This window comes from Ips typographus, linkage group LG2, assembly GCF_016097725.1.
Source record: "Ips typographus isolate SLU linkage group LG2, UJ_Ityp_2.0, whole genome shotgun sequence".
Classification (NCBI taxonomy): Eukaryota; Metazoa; Arthropoda; class Insecta; order Coleoptera; family Curculionidae; genus Ips; species Ips typographus.
In genome coordinates this window covers 6,819,907-6,834,148 of record NC_138423.1, presented here as the reverse complement: position 1 = coordinate 6,834,148, position 14,242 = coordinate 6,819,907, and the positions used below count along the sequence as shown (strand labels likewise).

The 14,242-nt window shown below is 35.8% G+C and overlaps 2 protein-coding genes across 13 annotated transcripts in view; one reads left to right on the top strand and one right to left on the bottom strand.

Moving 5' to 3' along the window:
• LOC145725031 (SRR1-like protein) overlaps positions 1 to 14,242 on the bottom strand; it is a 253,363-nt gene that overhangs the window by 168,618 nt on the left and 70,503 nt on the right. The gene's annotated exons all lie outside the window — the stretch shown is intronic.
• Positions 1 to 14,242, top strand: part of LOC145723978 (protein vav-like) — a 52,434-nt gene that overhangs the window by 29,289 nt on the left and 8,903 nt on the right. For all 12 annotated transcript variants that reach the window (XM_081972032.1, XM_081972030.1, XM_081972025.1 and 9 more), the window contains exons 13-15: positions 6,431 to 6,637; positions 6,693 to 6,848; positions 6,908 to 7,085. In XM_081972032.1, the coding sequence (XP_081828158.1) occupies positions 6,431 to 6,637; positions 6,693 to 6,848; positions 6,908 to 7,085 (541 nt within the window). The remainder of the gene's footprint in view (positions 1 to 6,430; positions 6,638 to 6,692; positions 6,849 to 6,907; positions 7,086 to 14,242) is intronic.

Genomic DNA, 14,242 nt, shown 5'->3' with positions numbered 1-14,242 from the left:
CGGAAAAGATCGACTCCGATGTTGTTCTAGCCTACAAAAATGACACTTTTGAGCCTATCTACGTAATTTAAACGTTCCAAGAATTGATTTAAATTACCAGAAACCTCTAGGGTCATTTTGAAAGCGACCAGAGACCTCTAAATGCTACTGGCAACCTTTTAAAAAGTGCCAAAAGCATCTACAAGCGTCTTAAACCTTTCCAGAGTTATTTTAAATTGTCACAGGCCTCTAGGAATGAGTTTTGAATGTGCCAAAGATCTCTAAATGCTACTGAGAACTTTCTGAAAACTTCCAGAGCCCTCCACAACTGGCTTAAACCTTCTTAGACTTGTTTTAAATTGTCAGGTGCCTGTAGAACTATTTTGGAAGAGCCAAGACTCTCTAAATAAACCTTCTAGAAATTGCCAGAGACGTCTGTAGTGTCTTAAACTTTCCAAGAATGGTTTTAAATTGTCAAAAGCTTCTGGATTCATTGAAAAGTGGGAGTGGGCTCTAAATGTTATTGGCAATCTTCGAAAAAGTGCCAAAAGTGTCTTAAACCTTTCCAGAGTTGTTTTAATTTGTCAGACTCCTCTATATGACCGTTTTGAACGTGCCAAAGATCTCTAAATGCTACTGAGATCTTTCTGAAAAGTTCCAGAGCCCTCCACAACTGTCTTAAACCTTCTTAGACTTGTTTTAAATTGTCAGGTGCCTGTAGAACTATTTTGGAAGAGCCAAGACTCTCTAAATAAACCTTCTAGAAATTGCCAGAGACGTCTGTAGTGTCTTAAACTTTCCAAGAATGGTTTTAAATTGTCAAAAGCTTCTGGATTCATTGAAAAGTGGGAGTGGGCTCTAAATGTTATTGGCAATCTTCGAAAAAGTGCCAAAAGTGTCTTAAACCTTTCCAGAGTTGTTTTAATTTGTCAGACTCCTCTATATGACCGTTTTGAACGTGCCAAAGATCTCTAAATGCTACTGAGATCTTTCTGAAAAGTTCCAGAGCCCTCCACAACTGTCTTAAACCTTCCTAGACTTGTTTTAAATTGTCAGGTGCCTGTAGAACTATTTTGGAAGAGCCAAGACTCTCTAAATAAACCTTCTAGAAATTGCCAGAGACTTCTGTAGTGTCTTAAACCTTCCAAGAATGGTTTTAAATTGTCAAAAGCTTCTGGATTCATGGAAAAGTGGGAGTGGGATCTAAATGCTATTGGCAATCTTCGAAAAAGTGTCTTAAACCTTTCCAGAGTTGTTTTAATTTGTCAGACTCCTCTGTAGGACTGTTTTGAATGTGCCAAAGATCTCTAAATGCTTCTCAGATTTTTCTGAAAAGTTCCAGAGCTCTCCACAACTGTCTTAAATCTTCCCAGACTGGCTTTAAATTGTCATAATCCTGTAGAACTATTTTGGAAGAGCCAAGACTCTCTAAATAAACCTTCTAGAAATTGCCAGAGACTTCTGTAGTGTCTTAAACCTTCCAAGAATGGTTTTAAATTGTCAAAAGCTTCTGGATTCATGGAAAAGTGGGAGTGGGATCTAAATGCTATTGGCAATCTTCGAAAAAGTGTCTTAAACCTTTCCAGAGTTGTTTTAATTTGTCAGACTCCTCTGTAGGACTGTTTTGAATGTGCCAAAGATCTCTAAATGCTTCTCAGATTTTTCTGAAAAGTTCCAGAGCTCTCCACAACTGTCTTAAATCTTCCCAGACTGGCTTTAAATTGTCATAATCCTGTAGAACTATTTTGGAAGAGCCAAGACTCTCTAAATAAACCTTCTAGAAATTGCCAGAGACTTCTGTAGTGTCTTAAACCTTCCAAGAATGGTTTTAAATTGTCAAAAGCTTCTGGATTCATGGAAAAGTGGGAGTGGGATCTAAATGCTATTGGCAATCTTCGAAAAAGTGTCTTAAACCTTTCCAGAGTTGTTTTAATTTGTCAGACTCCTCTGTAGGACTGTTTTGAATGTGCCAAAGATCTCTAAATGCTTCTCAGATTTTTCTGAAAAGTTCCAGAGCTCTCCACAACTGTCTTAAATCTTCCCAGACTGGCTTTAAATTGTCATAATCCTGTAGAACTATTTTGGAAGAGCCAAGACTCTCTAAATAAACCTTCTAGAAATTGCCAGAGACTTCTGTAGTGTCTTAAACCTTCCAAGAATGGTTTTAAATTGTCAAAAGCTTCTGGATTCATTGAAAAGTGGGAGTGGGCTCTAAATGTTATTGGCAATCTTCGAAAAAGTGCCAAAAGTGTCTTAAACCTTTCCAGAGTTGTTTTAATTTGTCAGACTCCTCTATATGACCGTTTTGAACGTGCCAAAGATCTCTAAATGCTACTGAGATCTTTCTGAAAAGTTCCAGAGCCCTCCACAACTGTCTTAAACCTTCCTAGACTTGTTTTAAATTGTCAGGTGCCTGTAGAACTATTTTGGAAGAGCCAAGACTCTCTAAATAAACCTTCTAGAAATTGCCAGAGACTTCTGTAGTGTCTTAAACCTTCCAAGAATGGTTTTAAATTGTCAAAAGCTTCTGGATTCATGGAAAAGTGGGAGTGGGATCTAAATGCTATTGGCAATCTTCGAAAAAGTGTCTTAAACCTTTCCAGAGTTGTTTTAATTTGTCAGACTCCTCTGTAGGACTGTTTTGAATGTGCCAAAGATCTCTAAATGCTTCTCAGATTTTTCTGAAAAGTTCCAGAGCTCTCCACAACTGTCTTAAATCTTCCCAGACTGGCTTTAAATTGTCATAATCCTGTAGAACTATTTTGGAAGAGCCAAGACTCTCTAAATAAACCTTCTAGAAATTGCCAGAGACTTCTGTAGTGTCTTAAACCTTCCAAGAATGGTTTTAAATTGTCAAAAGCTTCTGGATTCATTGAAAAGTGGGAGTGTGCTCTAAATGCTATTGGCAATCTTCGAAAAAGTGCCAAAAGTGTCTTAAACCTTTCCAGAGTTGTTTTTGTTTGTCAGACTCCTCTGTAGGATCGTTTTGAATGTGCCAAAGATCTCTAAATGCTACTGAGATCTTTCTGAAAAGTTCCAGAGCTCTCCACAACTGTCTTAAACCTTCCTAGACTTGTTTTAAATTGTCAGGTGCCTGTAGAACTATTTTGGAAGAGCCAAGACTCTCTAAATAAACCTTCTAGAAATTGCCAGAGACTTGTGTAGTGTCTTAAACCTTCCAAGAATGGTTTTAAATTGTCAAAAGCTTCTGGATTCATGGAAAAGTGGGAGTGGGATCTAAATGCTATTGGCAATCTTCGAAAAAGTGTCTTAAACCTTTCCAGAGTTGTTTTAATTTGTCAGACTCCTCTGTAGGACTGTTTTGAATGTGCCAAAGATCTCTAAATGCTTCTCAGATTTTTCTGAAAAGTTCCAGAGCTCTCCACAACTGTCTTAAATCTTCCCAGACTGGCTTTAAATTGTCATAATCCTGTAGAACTATTTTGGAAGAGCCAAGACTCTCTAAATAAACCTTCTAGAAATTGCCAGAGACTTCTGTAGTGTCTTAAACCTTCCAAGAATGGTTTTAAATTGTCAAAAGCTTCTGGATTCATTGAAAAGTGGGAGTGTGCTCTAAATGCTATTGGCAATCTTCGAAAAAGTGCCAAAAGTGTCTTAAACCTTTCCAGAGTTGTTTTTGTTTGTCAGACTCCTCTGTAGGATCGTTTTGAATGTGCCAAAGATCTCTAAATGCTACTGAGATCTTTCTGAAAAGTTCCAGAGCTCTCCACAACTGTCTTAAACCTTCCTAGACTTGTTTTAAATTGTCAGGTGCCTGTAGAACTATTTTGGAAGAGCCAAGACTCTCTAAATAAACCTTCTAGAAATTGCCAGAGACTTGTGTAGTGTCTTAAACCTTCCAAGAATGGTTTCAAATTGTCAAAAGCTTCTGGATTCATGGAAAAGTGGGAGTGGGCTCTAAATGCTATTGGCAATCTTCGAAAAAGTGTCTTAAACCTTTCCAGAGTTGTTTTAATTTGTCAGACTCCTCTGTAGGACCGTTTTGAATGTGCCAAAGATCTCTAAATGCTTCTCAGATTTTTCTGAAAAGTTCCAGAGCTCTCCACAACTGTCTTAAATCTTCCCAGACTGGCTTTAAATTGTCATAATCCTGTAGAACTATTTTGGAAGAGCCAAGACTCTCTAAATAAACCTTCTAGAAATTGCCAAAGACTTCTGTAGTGTCTTAAACCTTCCAAGAATAGTTTTAAATTGTCAAAAGCTTCTGGATTCATTAAAAAGTGGCAGTGGGCTCTAAATGCTATTGGCAATCTTCGAAAAAGTGTTAAAAGTGTCTTAAACCTTTCCAGAGTTGTTTTAAATTGTCAGACTCCTCTGTAGGACCGTTTTGAACGTGCCAAAGATCTCTAAATGCTACTGAGATCTTTCTGAAAAGTTCCAGCGCCCTCTACAACTGTCTTAAACTTTTCCAGAAGTGTTTTAGTATGCCATAGGCCTCTACAAGTGTCTTAAACCTTACCCAGACTTGTTTTAAATTGCCAGAGGTCTCAAAGACCATTTTGATTCTGCCAGAGACTCTCTAAGTGGTACTGACAACCTTGTAAAACGTGCCAGAGGCCCCTACAAGTATCCTAAACCTTCTAAGAATTGTTTTAAATTGTCAGATGCCTGTAGAACCATTTTGGATGAGCCAAGGCTCTCTAAATAATACTGCAAATCTTGAAGGAATTGCCAAATACTTCTACTATAGTGTTTTAAACCTTTTTAGATTTGCTTTAAATTGTCAGAGGCCTCTAGGACCGTTTTGAAGGACCTCTATATGGTAATGAGATCTTTCTGAAAAGTTCCAGCTGCCTCTACAACTGTCTTAAACTTTTCCAAAACTGTTTTAAATTTGCCAAAGGCCTCTAAGACCATTTCGAATCTGCCAGAGAGCCTATAGACTCTCCAAGTGCTACTGACTACCTTCTAAAAATTGACTTTACTGGACTATTTGCAGTGATTCTAGTGAATTTCCAAGATCAAAATATTGGAAAATGGTAAAAATTCATGAAAATTGACATACTGAACCAATTCCAGTCATTCTAGGCATTTCTCAAGATCAAAACGTTGAAAACTAGTCAATTTCATGAAAATTGACTTATGGGACTATTTACATTTTGTCATTTTAGCCAATTTTCAACTAGTGACTATCCTGTTCGCGATTCTAAACGCTGCCAAAAATCGTTTGGTTCAACAATAACAAAAAACCTGTTAAAATCTCTTATTTTGTCTGTCAAGAGTGTCATTCCGTTGCTAAAATTGTCAGAAAACGTGTCAAATTTCAAGTAATAAAAATTTATCTTTTGCCCAAAAGCTAAACTAGCTAGATTTTACCATTGAAATTTTCAAAACTGTAATTTTTAACATTTTATAAAAAATATAACGCAAAAGTTGTCAAAGTATTGGAAAAACCAAAAAAGGACTATTTTTTATCACTGAAACTATCAGGGTACAATAATACAGGGTGTCCCATGGGGAAATACCGTGATCGATATTTCTAAAACTACAAAAGATAACTTTGAAAATTTCAGGGTTTAGTAATTGCGGTAAGGCCTCCACATCTAAAATATTTTCACTTTTGTGGTACCACCGTAATTACCAACTTCACTATTTTAAATGGACCATTCTGTATATTATTATATTTTTTTGCTGCACCTAAAGATTTACAGTATGTTTCATGTATCATAACCTATCTCTCTATATGCAACTGTTTTCGAAAAATGATGTTTTGATACTCTGAACCGTCATAGCTCTTAATCAGATAGAGATAGAGCCAAACGGTTTGCATGTTCCTATCTTAACTTTTTGAAATCTATCACCCGGTAATATTTTTCAACTTTGACAGGTGACAAACATTTATAAGAGTGAAAAATTGACACTTATGCAAAAACGTTGGAAAACCCTGATTTATTGTTTTCTGTGGGGAAAGACCAAAAATATACTGATGAAAGTCAATAAGTAAAAATTTAAATAAGTTAACAAACCTTATGGGGAAAAGCAAAATAATAGAACGTAAGAGTATGTACTAAATGGTTTTTTTTTTTGAAAATTTTAGAGTTTGAGAAGAAATTTGAACTCAGCGGACACTGTGCAGATGGTTGGGAAACTCAAGGATTTTATCTTTTGGTCCATAACTTTAAAAACTAACAGAATTCTTTAAAATCATTCAAATTATCTGTAACATGATAGTTTTTTGTTATTTAAATCTTTTTAGATATAGTAGTTCATTACTATATTTGAAAAATTGTAAAATGGTTTCTAATGTAGTAGAAGTTTCCACATTGCAATGAGTAAAACTCTTCTTAACGGTGGTCTTAGGAAGATGAAAACTTTAGGTCGCATTTTCCAAGAATTTTTACAATTTTGTTCTTTTTTTAATATCCTAGTCTCATTTATCGAACCATCTTGGTCGTGTCCCTTATCAGCTCACTACAGTATACTTTGCTAGATTACCACCGCCTACAACTAATGGTTTACAAGAAATGGATCCTCTCAAAGATAAATTATGGTATGTGGGTCAAATGGATAGGACCACCGCACGCGACAAACTAATAAACAGAGAAAACGGAACGTTTTTGGTTAGGATAAGTCCAACATCAAGCAGTAGTAGCGGCACAACCAACTCAGGAGAACAGTCTTATGCGTTAAGCCTGCAGTGCGTGCATTTTTGACCTCTTTTGAAACGTATTTAACTTTGAAAACCATTTTAGATCACACGGTACTCCAAAACATATGAGAATATGCTCTAAAGCTGACGGACCTAGTGACGCAAAAAAATACTACTTGTCACAGTCGCGGTTCTTCAACAGTATAGAAGAATTGGTGTTATATTATGAGAATAATAGTTTAAGAGAAAATTTTGCCAGGTAAATGCTAGGTTAGCACGCAGAGTGACGGTGTTTGTCAATTTTCTGCACGCTTTTAGGCTGGACGAGGATACTAGATTGTTGTATCCGTTCCACCAATTACGGGCCGTTGTTCATAAACCGTATGAAGCTATGGACCGCAGTCAGTTGACGTTACAAAGAGGTCAGGTGATTAGTATAATAGGTAAAGATGGTTACCGAGAAGGATTTTGGAAAGGCAGAACGGACAGCAATCAGGTAGGCAGTAGCAAGTAATTATATTCAGTTTGTATAGGTATATTCGCTCAAAACCCGAATTTTTGAGAAAAAGTTTTTTATACTGAGCTTATTTGAAGAGATAATTGTAAAAGGCTGGCACATTGTAGTAGCCACTGGGAGGTGTCAAGTTTCGATTTTTTAGAACCATCATCAACTTTCTTTTTTCTGTATTGTGTAGCTGACTAAGACACATAGATACCTGCATGCGCGAGACAAAGACAGAAAACCTATTAAAATGTTGCAACATAATTTTGTTTTGGCCTACTGGCACTAAGTTTTCAAACGAAATGTACACAGAAACCGAATTAAACCCAAGAAACTTATTACTTTTACATCAAAATGGAAATGATTAGGAATCTTCTAGTAACAAAATTAATTTTCCGGTTGTTAAAGATGTGCTTTGCCATATAATTAATAATTCGTTCAAACATGGTATATTTCCAGAGCAATTAAAGATAGCGTTGATTAAGCCTTTATTTAAAAAAGGAAATGCGGATTTGATGGAAAACTACAGGCATATTAGTTTGTTACCGGCTTTTTCAAAAATTTTTGAATTATGTATGTGTAAACGGTTGATAGATTTTCAAGCATTGTAATTTATTGAGCTTAAATCAGCATGGTTATGTGCCTGGAAGGTCCACGCAGACTGCAATATTTAACTTTACAAAACGGATATTAGAAAGTATGGAAAAAGGTAACCTGGCGATTGGCATCTTCTTGGACCTGTCAAGGGCGTACGACTGTATTGACCCAGATATGTTGCTTAGAAAACTTAAGGCTTACGGTGTACGAGGTCAAACATTACATTTGTTTTCATCATATTTAACTAATAGGCAACAAAAAGTTAAAATATTAAAAAATGGACAGAATTATTTCTCAAGTCTGAAGGAAAATAAAATTGGAATTGCACAGGGAAGCATATTGGGACCTATTTTATTCATTGTATTTCTTAATGACCTGAGCAACATTCTGCTTTCAGAAAATGAGCATGTGACGTGTTATGCCGATGATACGAATTTATTGACAGGGGGAAGAAATGTAGAAAGCCTAGCACTATCGGGAGAAAACTTATTTTGCAGAGCACAAGATTGGTTTAAAAGTAACAGATTATTACTTAATAATAATAAAACAAAGGTTCTACTCTTTAGAACAAAACAATTTAAAATTGAAAAACCTGGAACACTAACTTTTGGACAATCAAATACAGAGCTCGTAGAACATACCAAATTTCTTGGAATTCATTTGGATGAATTCCTAAACTGGTCAAATCATATTTTAGAGTTAAACAAAAAGCTTAGTTCAGTTTGCTATGGCATACGAGTTACTGCGAAATACATGAATGAAAGAACATTAAAAATCCTATATTAAGCAAACTTTGAATCTGTGCTCAAGTATGGGATAATATTTTGGGGTTCTAATAGCTTAATGGAAAAAATTTTTGTTTTACAAAAACGAGCACTTTTCGAGAATAGTCAAGAAAATTGGATACAGGGAGAGCTGCAGGGGGGTTTTCAAAGCTAATGGCATTCTGACGGTGTGGGGACTATATATTTATGAATGTATAGTATTCTTTTTCAAAAACAAAAGTATGCTTGATCTGGAGGTACATCATAGTTATAACACTCGAAACGTAAATGTAAATTATCCGATACACAGATTAACTATAACCGAAAAAAATCCATATTATGCCTGTTTGAAGCTTTTTAATACATTACAAAATGATTTAAAATTAGAAAGAAATGAGAAACTTTTTAAAAGAAAGGTAAAACAGATGTTAATTAATTTAGAGCCATATTGTATCAGGGATTATGTAAGAGACTATTAGGTGAACGCTCATCTTAAAATGACGCTGTTTCTTTTTGTGTTTTCATGTATGTTTTTTGTAGTTACAGGAAATGTATTGTGACCATAATTAGAAATAAAGAAGACTATCCAAATTTTGCAAATAATCTATTGGACGAATTTAGAGAAACATTTGACAACGTCGCAACAAATTTTCTGTCTTTGTCTCGCGCATGCAGGTATCTATGTTTCTCAGTCAGTCATATGGTTTTCCTGTATAGTCGTCGGCATTAATTAATTTGGCCGTTGTACGTCATCAGTGAGTTTGACCTTTTCAAACGTATTCGTTTTGCTAAGCGATTAGTTGCGAGCTATTTCGCTCTCTTTCTTTCTTTCTCTCTCTCTCTCTCTCAAACGTGACCTACTTAATCTTGATTTTTAACGAGTTGTGTGTACATTGTTGTCGGATTGTCAGTTATCCCAGTTTGCGGTTTTTGTTGTAATTGAAAACTGCTTTTAAAATCTTAAGAATCTTGCGATATATTCCATATTATTTAAGCGTATTTACAGTAAATAATCGTGATTTATTAAAGGTAGTTAATAGCTAGCTAGTTGTGTTAGTCTTTGTACAGGGTTGGTCCGTATAGGTATTTATTTTATGGCAAACGTGATAAAATAATAAAAAGTTAATACATTTTGAATGGAACATCTTGTATATTTTTTTGATGAGTTGGTAGATCTTTTTCTTCTGATTCTAAAAATATATAATAAGTTGACATTCCGTTTAGCTGTATTCGATTTATTGGCATTTAAATAATGACGTGCTTTTACAATTTCAGCTTTTTCAACTGTTTAAATGTAATTTACAAACTTTTCAGCTGCAAATTTACTTTGCCATGATCAGAAAATGTGCTTTAACAATTTCAGCTTTTCCAACAGTTTGAATGTAATTTACAAACTTTTCAAGGGTAAATATGACATTTTCCGTGTCTCATTAGTGTTGTTGACAGATGTCAATTTTACTTCACAGTGGTGCCAGCTGCAAATTTACATTGTCACCATCAGATGACGTGCTTTTACAATTTCAGCTTTTCCAACTGTTTAAATGTAATTTACAAACTTTTCAAGGGTAAATATGACATTTTCCGTGTCTCATGAGTGTTGTTGACAGATGTCAATTTAACTTAACAGTGTTGCCAGCTGCAAATTTACATTGCCACGATCAGAAGACGTGCTTTTACAACTTCAGCTTTCCCAACAGTTTAAATGTAATTTACAAACTTTTCAAGGGTAAATATGACATTTTCCGTGTCTCATGAGTGTTGTTGACAGATATCAATTTAACTTAACAGTGTCGCCAGCTGCAAATTTACATTGTCACGATCAGATGACGTGCTTTTACAATTTCAGCTTTTCCAACTGTTTAAATCTAATTTACAAACTTTTCAAGGGTAAATATGACATTTTCCGTGTCTCATGAGTGTTGTTGACAGATGTCAATATAACTTAACAGTGTCGCCAGCTGCAAATTTACATTGTCACGATCAGATGACGTGCTTTTACAATATCAGCTTTCCCAACTGTTTAAATGTAATTTTCACACTTCAAGATTAAAGTTGACATTTCCTGTCATTAGGGGATCGAACGTCGAACGATGACGTAATTTGACACTTGGTCAATATAGTGTTTTGTTAAACTACGTCACCGTGACGTCAAATTTGCTCTGCGCACTGGACGGAGCCTCTGTTGAGATAATATTTGAATATTTATGTTTCAATAGACAACCCACAAAACACGCAGTCAGCTGTGCATTTATGTCTAGTGGGTAGGTAGTCTTGATATATAGTAACTTTTGTTTTTGTTGGTTGGTTACTAGATCAGTATCGGTAATGTTTTGTTGGTCAATGTTGAACTGTTTAGCTGTTTTTCCCGGCTGCATTATTTTACAATAAACTTCTATTAATTTTCCGGTCATCGGCGTTTTATTTAACAGGTTATGGGCCCAGGTACGTCGTGTCGGTTTTAGGGCAGCCTGTTGATCGGAAAGTTCGGGTAAAAACGAAAGTAAAAAGTCGTCACATTGGTGTTCACGTTCAAGTCGTGTTTTTTTTTCGCGTGGTGTAATTGTAATTACGTTCAAGTCGTATCATTAAACTAAAGACTAAAGTGATGGCTTCAGCAGCAGTCAAGTTTGACTCCAGTATCCCGAAGTTTGATGGCTCAAACTTTCAGCTATGGAAGTTCAGTATCACCATTTTGTTGAAAGCAGAAAATCTTCTGTCCATAGTCAATGGCACAGAAAAGATGCCCGCCGATCAAAGCTCTGAAGAGTGGAAAGTTTGGGATTTGAAGAATTCCAAAGCACAAGTGCTGTTGTTATCGTTATCGACAATAACACAGCAGCAGATGCAATTTTTAATAAATTGTGAGGATGCCGCTCAAATGTGGGGACGATTAATTTCAATTCATGAACAAAAGACTGAAATCTCAAAGGAACTACTTTGGCAACGGTTCTACGAATATAGGATGCCAGAAAACGCGTCAGTTGCTGAACATATTTCCTCAATAGAACTTTTAGTGAGACAGTTAAAAGATGTGAAAGAACATATAAGTGTTAGTGCCATTTGCTCCAAGGTCATTAACAGTTTACCATCCAAGTTCAATGCTTTTCGCACTGCATGGGACTCTGTGTCTAGTGATCAACAAACTTTTGAAAATCTGACAGCCAGACTCCTGAAAGAAGAAACCAGAATGACAAATGATGACTCTGAAATGTCCAGGCTTGCATTAGAGGTGAGGGCATTGCAAAGCCAATTGGAAAATACAAATCTCAAGAAAGGTAAAACCAATATTCAAGACTTAAAGAAAACCACTAGTTGTAATTATTGTAAAAAGAAGGGTCATTGGGTGCGTGAATGTAGAAAAAGAATGTATGATGCTAAGAAAAACCAAAATAATCATGACAGAAATGATTCTCCACCTTCAAGTTCAGCATATATCTGCGACATTTCATCTTTGTACAGTGCAAGTCATGATTTGGAAAAGGATGAGTGGATTTGTGACTCAGGGGCTAGCATGCATATGTCTGGTAATAAAGAATGGTTTAAAAACCTGAAACCTGTTGAGAATCCCATGTTTGTCAGAATTGCAAATGACAAATTGATAGAAGCGACTGGAACAGGTTCCATTGAAATTAAAGTTTTTGTTGAAGGTCAATGGCATGATAGAATCATAAATAATGTACTGTACTTACCAAATATTAGTAGAAGCTTGTTTTCAGTGGGAGTAATGACTGATAAAGGGTTTACTCACCATTCCTATAAAGACAGATGTGAATTTCGTGACAGTGATGGAAACATTTCTTGCACTGGAGTAAGGAAAAATAATTTGTGGATTATGAAATTTAAAGTGGTACCTCTACTTGAATGCAACTTAAGTCTTGCCAGTAAAAATTCACTAAGATTATGGCATGATCGTTTAGGTCATGTTAACTCCAAGGCCATTTTGAATACTACTAAACTAGTCAAAGATTTGAACATTAATGACAAGGAGGACTTTTTCTGTGAAGTTTGTCAACTTGGTAAGCAGTCAAGGAAGTCACATAAGAAACTCGAATCCAGAAGAAGTGAAAAACCAGGAGAAATGATTCACTCCGATGTTTGTGGACCAATGAACATCTCATCGCCCAGTGGATCAAGATACTTTGTATTATTCAAGGATGACTGCAGTGGATATCGAACTGTCTATTTTCTGAAAGCTAAATCAGAAGTTTATACAAAGTTTGTGCAATACCAAGCTTATGTTGAAAGACAGACTGGCAACAAAATAAAATTTTTAAGAAGTGATCAAGGTAAAGGTGAATACCTCAACAAAGAATTCCAAGACTATTTGAAGAAAGAGGGCATATCACATGAATGGTCAGCACCCTATACTCCACAACAAAATGGCAGATCTGAGAGGGAGTTGAGAACTATTGTGGAAAGTGCTAGATCAATGTTGATAAATAAACATGTCCCTCAGGAGCTGTGGTCAGAAGCAGTGAACACAGCTGCTTATCTGCTTAACAGAACAGCTTCTAGTCAAGTTCAAAATATGACGCCTTATGAAAAGTGGTTTGGAAGAAAACCTGAACTGAAACACATCAGAATTTTTGGAAGTCCTGCATACATGGCTATACCACCTCAATTTCGCAAAAAGTGGGATCCAAAATCCAGAAAAGTACTGTTTGTTGGATATGAAGGATATTCTTCAAATTACAGACTCTGGGATGCAGCTAAAAGAAGAATAGAGGTTAGCTGCAATGTAACATTTAATGAAAATGAAGCAATGGATTTTGAAGAAGAAGTTTTTACTCTGAAATTTGGAAACTTTGAACATACTACTACTGATGAACAGACTGAAGTTGAGGAAATAATAGAAGAAGAAACAGACAACATCGAAACACCCAGTGAAACTGTAACTGAGTCTTTAAATAGTGATGATGACTCATATCTTGATGCTGAAGACCCTTATAATTTTGGAAATAACGAGTTGTTGAATGAGAATAATTTTGAAGAGCGACAACTGCGTGACCGAACCAAGATTTCAATCCCATCTAAGTTTTCTGAATTTATATGGATTTTCCTGAAGCTAACTATAGCTCTATTTATGAACCTGGCTCTTATGATGATGCTGTAAGTTGTGCGGACTCCAGAAAGTGGCATATAGCAATGGAAGAAGAAATGGACTCTTTAAAAGAAAACAACACTTGGGACTTAGTGAAACTGCCTCCAAATTCAAAAGTGGTTGACAATAAGTGGGTTTTTCGCGTAAAAACTGACGAAAACGGTAGTGTGCAACGTTTTAAAGCCAGACTTGTAGCTCGTGGTTTTACACAAGAAAAAGGAGTGGACTTTGAAGAAACATTTGCACCTGTAGTTCGTTATGACTCAATTCGTGTTTTGCTTGCATTGCACTCAGTCAACAACAGAGGCTGAATATATAGCTTTAGCTCTAGGAACGCGGGAGGCTTTGTGGTTAAAGTCATTTCTCAAAGAATTGGACATCGAAATACCCTCAATAAGGATAAATGTGGATAATCAATCAGCGATAAAGTTGGCTCATGCTCACCAATTTCACAGCAGAACCAAACACATCGACGTGAAAGTGCATTTTGTGCGGGATGAGTGTGAAAAGGGCAATATAATCGTAAGTTATGTGAACAGCAGTGAACAGTTAGCAGACTTATTTACTAAAGCGCTTACAAAAACTGTATTGTCTAATTTAATTGAAAAGCTACTAACTTGTCATAATTTTTAAATGCTTTGTTATTGGACAGCTACACATAACTTGTTCGTGTGTTACTTGGTAATAGT